The following is a 12,114-nucleotide window of genomic DNA, read 5'->3' as shown; positions in this document are numbered from 1 at the left end:
CCAATTCTCCGGCGTCTGACGTCACCTACAACATGGGTCGCTTACCTTACTCGTCACTTACCCTTCCTCCTCACGATGTTATTTCTCTCTCCAACAGCGTGGATGTTGATCTTTTTATAAAATCTTTTCTGAAAATAAGAAGAGTTGTTGGTTATGATCAATTGAGCAAACAGAAAAGATTCCATCTTAAAAAGATCCTGAATAAGTTGAGGAGGGAAAAACGAGGAAAAGCTCCTTTAAAAGCATAGTGAAATGTTTGAGGCACTAAGGGTGTCCTTCTGGAAGCGTCTCACTGTCTTTTCTCTTTTTCTCCTCCTCTTTTCTCTGACTTATATGGCAAATTTGAGAGTAGGTACACTTAACATTAGTGGTAGGGATAGGGAAAGGCGTGCAGTCTTAGTGGAGCTTAGCAAGAACAAAAACACTGATGTGTTCCTTTTGCAGGAAACACATAGCACTATAGATAATGAGACAGAATGATAATGAGTTGGAGTGGGCAGGTTTTTTTAAGTCATGGTACTAACAGGTGTAGCAATTTTATTTTCTAGGCACCTTCAACTGTCACATGTTTCCATCTGTGAGATAGAGCAGGGAAGGGCACAGGTAGTACAATCAACCATCAAGGGAATACCTTTTGCTTTTATGAACATATACGCCCATAACTCAGCTGCAGGTCATGTGCGGTTATTTCGTAAAATTAATGATAAATTATCACAATTACATAGTGGTTCTATAGTAGTGGTGAGAGGGGACTGGAATTGCACAACCCACCCTTCAGTTGACAGAAATGCAGGAGAGCCTCACCCACCTTCGGGCTCACTTTTATCTACAATCATTCTTCAGAATGATCTGACTGATGTGTGGAGAAAGCTCCATCGCACAACCAGACAGTACACATATGTAAAAATTTCTAAGAGCAGTGTGAAGACAGCTGGGCTTGATAGATTCTGTATCAACCAGATGTATAATAATAGACTAGTTAAAGCAGAGATTTCACCTGTTGGTTTTTCTGATCATCATTTAGTGACTGCAGATTTTTCTTTATTGATGCATTCTAACGTCTGTTCGCACTGCCACTTTAACGTGCAACTGATTCATGACAAAGAGTTCTGTCGAGCTTTTTCTGACTTTTGGTGCCACTGGAAACAAAGGAAAACGGACCTTTGCAATTTGGCTCAATGGTGGGAGGTGGGGAAAACGCAGATTAAGCTTTTTTGTCAACAATACACATCACATGCAACGGCCACTGTTAAAGTCTGCTTTGAGGACTTAGAACGAGAGCTCAAAATGCTAGAGGATAAAATAATAATAAGGGGGACCGATAATACAAATAGTACCTGGGATGATAGGGGGATGGCTTTGGGCAAGTTTCTTCATGAAAGAGCAAAAGGTGCTCTTATAAGGACTCAGATTTCTACTATTAAAGAAATAGATGCCCCAACAAGGTTATTTTTTAAGCTGGAGAAAAGGGTTCAAGAGTCACACCAAATGATGCACCTAAGGCTTCCAAATGGGAAGGTGACATCTGACCCAGAAGAAATGAGGAAGCTTGCCATTGACTTTTATGCCAGCCTCTTTAGTGCTGACACGTGTGTGACGAAGATGCTGGTGGTGCTGCCACGTCTGGATGAGGCCGAATCGGCTGTGTTGGAGTCTGCTCTCTCTTTTGAGGAGATGTCTTCAGCGGTTCAACAACTCAACGGTGGTCGGTCATCAGGAGTTGATGGTCGGTCATCAGGAGTTGATGGTCTTCCTGCAGAATTTTACCAGGAATTCTGGTCGTTGCTAGGAGAGGACATACATGAGGTTTTAACATACTGTATGACCACTGGGATCTTGCCAACAAGTTGCACAAGGGCAGTTTTGACTTTACTGCCAAAGAAAGCGGACCTGGGCCTGCTTAAAAATTGGAGACCTGTTTCTTTGCTTTGTACGGACTACAAGATTCTTGCAAAATGTCTTTCTAACAGGTTGAAGACCTATCTCGACATGATTGTTGATGTGGATCAAGAATACTGTGTCCCTGAAAGAACTATTATGGACAACTTGTTTTTAATTCGGAGATGTGGGGTTTTTATCTCTGGATCAAGAAAAAGCTTTTGATAGAGTTGATCACCACTATTTGTTTAAAACTTTAGAAGCTTTTGGGTTTGGAAACATTTTCATTTCTTGGATCAAATTGTTGTACTCAAACGCTGCTGTCATGTTAAAGGTGGGGGTGGGTTAAGTCGACCTGTTCCAGTTCAGAGAGGCATCAGGCAGGGGTGCCCTCTTTCTGGTATGTTGTATACGCTTTCCATTGAACCCCTTTTACACCATCTTAGACAGGGACTCTCAGGTTTTACCTTTGAAGAAGCAGGAGGCACAGTAAAATTGTCAGCTTATGCTGATGATGTTACGGTTTTTATAACCAGTCAAAGTGATATTAAAACACTCAGACAGACATATGAGCGAGCATCCTCCACGAAGGTTAACTGGTCAAAGTGAAGGTTTTATTTTGGGAGGGTGGGTTGATAAAGAGGAGCCGGTGTTACCGGCAGGAAGACAGTGGAACAGGGAGGGACTTAATTGTTTGGGAGTGTTTTTGGGAACTGATGCTTTTCAGGGGAAGAACTGGGAGGGTGTTGTTGAAATAATTACTGCCTGGTTGTCTCAATGGACTTGGGTCCAGCCACAGTTGTCCTATAGGGGACGGACTCTGTTTGTTAACAACTTGACCGCTTCTGTACTCTGGCACCGTGCTACTGTTGTTGAACCTCCAGCCTCTCTTCTCAAGGAGATAGAAAAAAGACTGGTCGATTTCTTCTGGGGAGGGTTTCACTGGACCAGGTCTGCTGTGTTGTCTCTACCTGTATCAGAGGGGGGGTCAAGGTTTGATTGACCTTTGTAGTTGCATCACAGGACTCCGTCTTCAGACGGCACAGCAGTATCTTTATCAAAAACAACAATCACCCTGGTTCAAGACTGCATCTATGCTGTTTCACGGAAAAAAGGACATTGCATATGACAAGCACCTGTTTCTCATAAACCTAACTGCCATAGACCTTTTCCAGACCTCCTGTTTTGACCAGTCTGTTTTGAATGCTTGGAAGACTGTTTTCAAAGTACAGAGAGACTGTTCTCAATTGTATGGTAATGTTGGTGAGGAGCCTCTATTTTACAATCTTTTCACACCAGGATGCTCAGCACTACTAGTGTGCAGAGGTTCCTTCTCTCACCCCAACCGGTCGCAGCAGATGGCCGCCCCTCCCTGAGCCTGGTTCTGCCGGAGGTTTCTTCCTGTTAAAAGGGAGTTTTTCCTTCCCACTGTCACCAAAGTGCTTGCTCATAGGGAGTCATATGATTGTTGGGTTTTTCTCTGTATCTATGAAGCTCCCTAAGGCGACTTTTGTTCTGATTTGGCGCTATATAAATAAAATTGAATTGAATTGAATTGAATTAAATGCTGGTCTAACCAAGCTGGCGGGCCTGAGGATGGCAGGGCAGTGGAAGACAGCTGCCAAGCTGGCTCAGGAGACTGGGATATGATCTCTGCGCTTTCTGGAGAAGCTGGTGGAAGAAGTCATGGGTGGTCTTCCTGGAGTTGTAAGGGATGTGCTGGGGACTTGCTTGGCAGGTGATCAACCAAGTTCAGCTGACTTTCTTTCCTTGTCTGTTTGTGCCGCAGTTGGGGACCAGGATGAGGAGGGAGGCTCTCCTCTGTCCTTTCGAACACCTGTTCTGGGTGACCTGTCAAAGATTTCAAAGAAGGCTATATATGAGGTGGCTGTAAAGGTGCTGAACAGGGCATTGTTGGCTGATGTTCTGGAGTTGAGGTGGTCAGGTGTGTTGGCTTCGGGGTCATCTCCAAGGGGCAGCTGGAGGTCCCTGTACAAACCTCCCATAGAGAAACGCAGTACAGATCTCTATTGAAGAATAATGCATCTGTCCGTGGCTACGAACAGTTACGTGGCACATATAGATCCAAGAACAGGGAGCCACTGTTCTTTCTGTCGGACCGAGGGAAGACACAATGCAGGAACTCCAGCAACACTTAAGGGAAGATGAACAACTTTAATAATTGACCAACGCGTTTTGGCTTGTGGCCTTCATCAGGGTCCGAGGGAACACTACAGCAACTGTGGCTTGGCTGTCCCAGGCTAGATGGCCTTTTTTCATTGCTGCGGCAGTGGCTTGCTGGTCTTGGGATTGTTTCAGAAGAGGGTCTCTTTATCCTGGGTCCGAGGTACTCTGCAGTACACGTAGGAAAGTTTGCTTAATTAATTTTTTAACAGGTCAGGCTACAATGAGTATATGGCTCACAAGGAGGAAGAAAATGAAGGGGGCAGGATCTGTTAATTCTGAAATTATGTTTAAAGGGCTAGTAGCTGCACGTTTAAAAGTAGAGTTTGTTTATTACAAAATGGTGTCTAACATTGAATAGTTTCCATTTGGGGAATCAGTGAAGTTTTCTGTGAAGTAACTGAAGATAATTTAGTTTTGAATTTGTCTTTTATTTTCTTGTTGAAACCTCATACATTGTGAACTAAAAACCCTGGAATATGGTTTGAAACACTGAAGTTATTTCAGCTGAAACCGGAAAAGTCGTGTGTGTGTGTGTGTGTGTGTTTTTACAAAGGGCATTTCACCTTGGTATTCACATTCTGTGTCAAGGCTGTGCTGGCAAGCAGGGAAAAGGACGCAAGATGCAGACTTGTGGAGGCGGAATTTAAAGTCAAAGTCCACTGTTTTATTGCAGGCATAAATCAGGAAACAAAACAGAACGGGGAGGGCATGAAACTGAACTAAAAACTGAAATACACAGGCCAGAATGAGGGTACAACGCAACACCGAACAGAGAAAAAACTCAGACAATAAATACCAGAGGAAAAAAGGGTAATGATGATTAGGTGAGGAACACAGCTGATACAATTAACAGGGAGACACAAAACTAGAAACATTGACATAAGACACAGGCTTTCAAAATAACAGGAAATCCATAAACCAAAACTCAAAGGCACTGAACTAAACTTATATGAAACAATAGAAATAACAAATTACAAAAACAATACACAAAACACTGGGTCACTGACCCAGGACTGTGACATTCTGTCCAATATGGATATATGAAGACTACAAAGGGAAATGGAGAGCTAAACCACCTGTTGAACGTAACATGCTAACATGGCTAACACTAGAATCAAATGGGAAAAGATTCTAACCCCCAAAGCATGCAATTACTTTTATCAACAAGCAAAATTTGCGACATTTTATATTATATAATATATTTATCACACACATTTAGACTATAGACATAAGTCAAAGATGAGATTTCAGTATAATGACTTGGATTTGAGTTTGAACTTGAACTCTATTTTTTTCACATAACAGTTTTCTTGACCTCTGTTTGGGTGTCAGTCAGCATTTGTAAATATACAAAGCCACTCGATTGGGTAGCATAGTGGTGGAGTGGTTAACACTGTCACCATATAGCATGTAGCTGGTTTTAACCCGAGCTTGTGCAGTTCTATGTAGAGTTTGCATGTTCTCCCTGTGCCTGTGTTTCCTTCTAAGATGCTCTGACTTCCTAGCTCACTCAAACGTATTAAAGGCATACATGTTAAGTTAGTTGGTTCTGAATTGAGCATTGATGCGAAGTAGGGTGTTTAAGTGGTCAGTAAAACTAGGAAAGTGGTCTATAAATGTGAATACATTACAGTCATGTATTCTTTTAAACTCCATTCTAAGATGTACTCCTGATGAGAATGTTCTGAAGCTGCTACTGGCCCTCTCTCCTGCTAATATACATGTCCTAGAGAGGCCCCTTGCTCTTGTCTTGCACCACCAACAGACTGACTGACAGCTATGGTTAAACAAAGAAGAGGAGGGTCTATTTGTTATCTGATACCCTTGTGAAAGGCTATGACAGTGTTAGAGGGACCCTGCTGACACTGGGGGCACCCCACAGAGCTGACCCTAAGACATTTTTGACACCCTGCCTTACTTATTGATGTGTATAGATGTGTTTGCGCGCATGATAAAAGCCTCCACTGGAGAAGCTTCTAACACTGTTAGTCTATAAATAAAAGTGGGGGCACAGAGCAAACTCAACCTTTTGTTTGTTTGTGTGTGTGTGTGCGCGCGTGTGTGTGTGTGTGTGTGTGTGTGTGTGTGTGGTTTTAAGTCTTGGAATTTGGCTTTACTTGTGTGTCTTGATGTGTCTTGTATATTCAAGGAGTTCCACATTGCAATATTGATGGCCCTAAGGGAGGGATGTAAGAGGGAATAGTGACAGCAGAGTGAGGGGAAGGACCTGGAGACGGTTATTAGTGCTTTGACACGTTTGGCATCCCCTACATCCAAGAATACATATATATGTCTGGTGAATTTAATTCTGATAGGTGAGGTCTCTGGAGGATTGAGACTAAAGTGGGGCTCTGGAAGGTTTAGGAAGGACTGATGGAGTAGAAGATGACTCCATATGATCTGATTCAACTTTTTAACAGAAGTAGAGTAAATATAATAAGAACGTAAATCACAACAAAGAAGGGGACGCAGATTCTACTGTAATATCGCTGTACATAGCACTCTGATCTACTTGAGGTTCGAGCCTCTTATCCGAATGCTACCAAATACCAAAGCAAAAATGCAAAAAAAAAAATAGTCAAACACAAGGCTGCAAAATTATAGTCAACAAATCAAGTGGGTAATGTCACAGTGGCTATACCTAGTTCTTTGTTACAATACATCAGTACATTAATTTAGTGTTTACATGTTTATGTTGAACTGCCTTGGCTACATGTGCCCAGAGAAGGTCTCCAGTGGGCAGAGCTGCATCTGTAGAGACCTAACAGGAGTGTAAATTGCCAGATTGGGCTTCTGGTAGCTACAGTGTCTTTTGGTGTTTCATGTTGAAGATAGTTTTATTTTTTTTCCGTTTTCCTCTCGGCCACAGAAACTCATTACAACAAACTCTCCATGCACTGTTTTTAAGCTAATCTCAAGGTCTGTATTGACTGACTCTGCAGAAAATTGACGAATTGCACATCTCAGCATGTGAACAGAAGTGGGGAACATTCCACCAGTTAAATTCATGGTCATGTCACTTTGCTAACTCTTTATTAAATCTCAAACTTCTTTTTATTTGTTACAATTTTTTTCAAAGAGTTTAGTGGCTTCCAGGCAGTGATTTTCAACTTTCAGCACAATAAACTATAGCAGCCTTGATCCAACCATCTACAGTGCCCTTCAAGGAATACCTTAATGCAACTGTGGCAGAAAAGGAAAGCTGACTGAACAAACCTTTTTCATGTTTGGAAGAAGTCTATCATGTTCTTTTTCTTCATAACACAATAAGACCGTTGGTTCTCAGTGACATCTGCACAGTCTATTATAGTTCGATAACCATCCACAGCATGAATTGACATATTTTGTTAAGTAACTGCTGTGCGTTTCTGAATACCCACATCTGATCTTGCATGTTAATTTGCTAACCTTTGGGGCGCCCTGAGTGAACACCGGCGCAAGAGCAACAAAGAAGACTTCTCTGATTGAAGTGGTTTGACCCGAACCACTGAGTTTCCAGCTTGCTCTCAAGTGGTTTTAATGAGTGTTGAATTCTATGAAAATTGATGGTCGGTACAGAGAAGGAGTTTTCAGGATGATTTTTCACCACGAGGCATGGGGGATACAGTGAATGGTGTTGATTAGATATTGAAATCTGCTGTGTATATGACAGGTGGCACATCAAAAATGATAGGAGGTAACATCTTGGAGTCCGTCCAGGACTCCTCATGTGTACACAACGAAAGAAAAGAGGACACCAGGTGAAAGACAAGAAGCCCTTTCATTTCAACTAGAAGCAAATAAAAAAAAAACATGTAATAACTCTGTAAACTCGGCACATGATAAGCAATGATTAGTTTACAGTTAATGACAATAAGACTAAACCAAGTTTTTGTTTTTTCTAGTTTTGTATTTTACATCATTTTGTAGCTCCTAGCAAGTCAGTCTCAACAAAACAGACTGAAAGGGCTAAAAGGCTAGATGAGAAGTGTTAATATCATGTTGCAGCCATAGACTGTATATAAAATAAGGGCACAGTAACCATGAGGTCACTCACTGGTTTGTGAGCTCCACACTTGAAAGCCTCAATGTTTCACCATTGTCCCCCAAAACTGACCATATTTGGATGACAGCATATTGTAAAAAACGTATATTTCCACATGTGCTGTAAAGTCACTTAGTCCTGCATTTGAGTCCGGCCTGCTGTTAGTTATGACAAGTACAAAAAGGGGACAAGTGTTGGACTTTAGCTTGTTCACCTGCACTAAATCAAAACAACCTCAAGGCCCTTCTTATTATAAGGTAGGGCTCTACAATGATATAGATCAAATGACTCCCTAGCAAGGGCCTAACACTTGATGACAGTGCTTGCGCCTGTTAAAATTCCCTTTTAACCACAAGAAACTTCTATCAGAACCAGGCAGAACAAGGTTCAGGGAGGGGGAGTCACCTGAGGTAGACAGGGCAAAAGACACTATGAGAGCGAACGAAACTCTGGATCAGATCTCCCAGTCCCCTGACAGAAGAACCAAGTTAGTCGCCTAGTTGCTAGGCCCCCCTTTGTTTTATAAGAAAAATATAGACACACACACCACACCACCACGTCCCTCCATTTAGAAAGGCAGAGGCGTCACAGCGTGATTATTTTACATGTAGTTGTTTTTTTCCTGTGTAATAATATTCAACATTGCTATCAATATATTTTTCAAAAAATGCCTCTCTGTGTAAAATGGGTTCAAAAACATAAAAAAAAACCTGTGGGATACTGTTTGTCCATGATTTTGACAGGGGGAATAAATCGTGGCAGGATCAGCCTGATATTATTTGTATCCCACTGTAACTTTACTGTATAAAGAGCAAAATGTCAGGAGTAGTTAGTCATTACAAGAAGGGTTTGTGAACTAAAAATCAAGAATATGGGATACTGTTTGTCAGAGATTTACAGTTAACAAACAGTCAGGTGAATAAACAACACTGAGACACTTGAGATTGATAACGTGCGGCACGGGTGAATCTCAGACAGAGAGTCACCCCGAACTGCAGTATTCGTTTATTTTTATAGCAGAAGCAGGGTGGGACAAGCATAGCAGTTTCCTTTAATTCTGCATACGTGTGTGTGTGTGTGTGTGTGTGTGTGAATGTCACAGGGTGAACTTCCTGTTTCTAGAAACAGAGCTGTGGGTGTTGTAACTGTGCAAGAGAGTGAGTAGTACATTTTGTTCTTTTCCTATTAAGAGTAAAATATGAACATATACTTTAATGCAACATAAACCTTATAAAAGCGTTTCTTCCTTAACACTGTTTGTCCGTGATTTGGAGAACCCAGTGCGTGCTTCCGATGCAGGGAAAACCAATTCTGCAGGGGAGACCTACCTTGGCACTTGCGCAGGTGAAGCCAAAGGGAAGATATGCTTCACCATATTTTCTAGTCTTTGGCTTAGAAGGAAGATGGTTTGGAAACATATTTGGCGATGCTTCATCTCCTGCTTTGCGTTTGTGTGGAAGCCTCGTCAAAAACCTGTCAATCATGCTAGCAGTGTCCAAGCGTTCTTTTTTTATTTTTTTATTTCTCTTTTCTTGACTTCTTCAGTCTCAGCTGATTTCAGGTTTCCCCAATCTTATAAACAGTACATTTCCACAATGACTGAAACTTAGCAGCACTGAATGAACAATGGGATGTGAGCTCAGTTACTTGATCAAATTACTTGCAAATTCTCATGACCATTGATCAAAGAGCATCGATCAATGGTCATGAGTACCAATGACAGAGAGTTGGGGAATGGCTGCAATGCCAAATAGGCCATGATCAACCAGAACTCTCAACTCTTCCAGGTTCTTTGGACTGGTAAGCAGCGGATGACTTCCTCCACAGCAGATCTGCTCCTCCAGTCCACACCTCACCTGCATCTTTTTTAGCAGCATTGTGGGCTAAAGCAGAGGAACCTGTACCCTCAGTTTCCTTTGCTTCTGTTGCATCCTCTGTTTTTTCTGCTCCCGCTCCTCTTGGCTTCCTCTGCACTGGTTTCTTCAGCACCTTCTGCATTCTCTGCTCCCTCATCAAGGAGGAAATGGCATCCTCATCATCAACAGTTCTCTCAACCATTGGCATCAGCTGCCTTGGTCTGTCTGCTGGCACAGGGCTGACGGATTACACTGTTTTGGTAAGTGGCCCTGACTTTTCTTTTTATGCTCTTCTCTCCTCTTGTTCCAGCCTTGGTTTTGTGAGGAAACTAATTCAAAGATTGAAGTGCATTTTTCAGAGCAGAATGATAGCCTTTTTGCTTCCGAGCCAGGCTGGGAAAGCCTTCAAAAAACATGATTTTGTTGTTTTGTTGCATTTGCCATTGAACAGCATGCAGATGTTAGACGGCCAAATCCTAGGAAAGTAACAGTGGACAGTGACTCAAGCAATATCCCTGTCATTGAACATTGATTGTGCATAAAAGTGTGCTGTATTAGGGCAGGAAATGCAGAAATCCTATTTTCCTATTTTGTTATTTTATTTTAAAAAGGCGAGAATGTCAATTCTTGGATAATAAATGATTTTGTGTATTTTCTTACAGATGCACAAGGGATCTCTCGAGTGGAAGGTCCAAATCAGATGGTAAGTTGCTTGGAGTAGCTTTTGTTTATTTTTATATAATGATATTTTGTTTATTCTTAATTGACAGGAGAGTGGGGAGAAAATCTGCAGTCCAGATCAGGACGGACAGGCATCAAATTGGTGATCAATATACTGGGAACTGCCAAAATAGGATGTACTCTGAAAGGGACTTTTACCTTTCTGGCATTTCACAACGCACATGGAAAAATTTGACCATCCACATCTCAACTTTTGTTCTCGCCTTTTCTCAACCTTGCATGGCTCCAGAGCAGCAAATTCAGCCACCGAGTTGGAGTTGGTCCCCACCTCTAACACCAAATGAGAAAAGGCCACCTGCTTTGAGCTTTACTGATGTCAATCCACCTGAACCACAGAAAATGATAGTTCAGCACACAGTGCGGCCTGATGATGCAACAACGCAGTTGTACACTTCCCCAAGGCTCAGGCCCTTTTCTTGGCGTCGCCCTCATTCCTTGAAGGATATCAAACAGCCAGACCTCCAGAAGTCAAGGAGGCTTCTAGAAAGCCTCCATGACTTATCATGTCCTGCTATTGACATGATAGTGTGTACTTGATTGCCAAGTTTGAAGTTGAAGATGGGGGATGACCTCTTTGCAAAGTATCTCAACACCATGCAAAACCAAAACCATAGCGAGGAGTCCTTAGCCTACCTAATATAACAAGAGAATCAACCTCTGTGGTAGAAGAGTTCAGGTAGCTGCTCTGCTCTGTGCCATGGTATTGAAGAAGATAACAGTGGATGATATATATCCTTAAATTTAGTTACAGCACTTTCAGAAAGACATCTACTTTGATAAAGTCTACTCTCCACCGCTGTGTAATCAATTATTGTAAATGTAAATGTTATCAGAAAATGATCAGACAGGAGAGGGTTTTCAGGAAACACTGTTAAATGTTCAGTTTCTATGCCATATGTTAAAACAAGGTCTAGAGTGTGATTAAAGTGGTGGGTGGGTTCTTTTACATTTTGACAGAAGCCAATTGAGTCTAATAACAGATTGAATGCTGTGTTGAGGCTGTCACTTTTAGCATCTACGTGAATGTTAAACTCACCCACAGTAATTATTTTATCTGAGCTGAGCACTAAATCAGATAAAAACTAAGGCCTGATTAAGGCCCAGGTACATGATAGATAACAACAAAGAATTCTGTTTTTTTTGTATTATTGGGGTAGGGTTCAGGCTTAATGGGTCTTTGGTTGATTATTATCCAGAGTGGAAGACTGCTGTCAGACCACCTCCCCAGCTTTTGCTTTAAAGATACTAACAGTTAGTTTAACTTGAGGGTGTTGATTCATTTAAACTAACATAGTTATCGTGCTGTAACAGGTTTCTGTAAGGCAGAGAAAATTAATTTGTAGATCACTTATGAACTAACAATGATTTAGAGGAGGGAGACCTAATGTTTAATATTCCAAATTTCAAAGTTTTACTCTTGGTGCACTG

General features: G+C 41.7%; 1 protein-coding gene across 1 annotated transcript; it reads left to right on the top strand.

Moving 5' to 3' along the window:
• Positions 1 to 9,618: 9,618 nt before the first annotated feature.
• Positions 9,619 to 11,526, top strand: LOC121814252. The gene is made up of 3 exons (XM_042219241.1): positions 9,619 to 10,205; positions 10,608 to 10,648; positions 10,716 to 11,526. Exons 1-3 carry the CDS (start codon positions 10,113 to 10,115, stop codon positions 11,221 to 11,223), a joined length of 642 nt encoding a protein of 213 aa, XP_042075175.1. The 5' UTR covers positions 9,619 to 10,112; the 3' UTR covers positions 11,224 to 11,526.
• Positions 11,527 to 12,114: the final 588 nt, after the last annotated feature.

This window comes from Haplochromis burtoni, unplaced genomic scaffold (genome assembly GCF_018398535.1).
Source record: "Haplochromis burtoni strain Fernald_Lab_line unplaced genomic scaffold, NCSU_Asbu1 Contig_30, whole genome shotgun sequence".
Taxonomy (NCBI): domain Eukaryota; kingdom Metazoa; phylum Chordata; class Actinopteri; order Cichliformes; family Cichlidae; genus Haplochromis; species Haplochromis burtoni.
The sequence above is the reverse complement of the archived record's forward strand: the minus strand, read 5'-3'. Positions and strand labels throughout refer to the sequence as shown.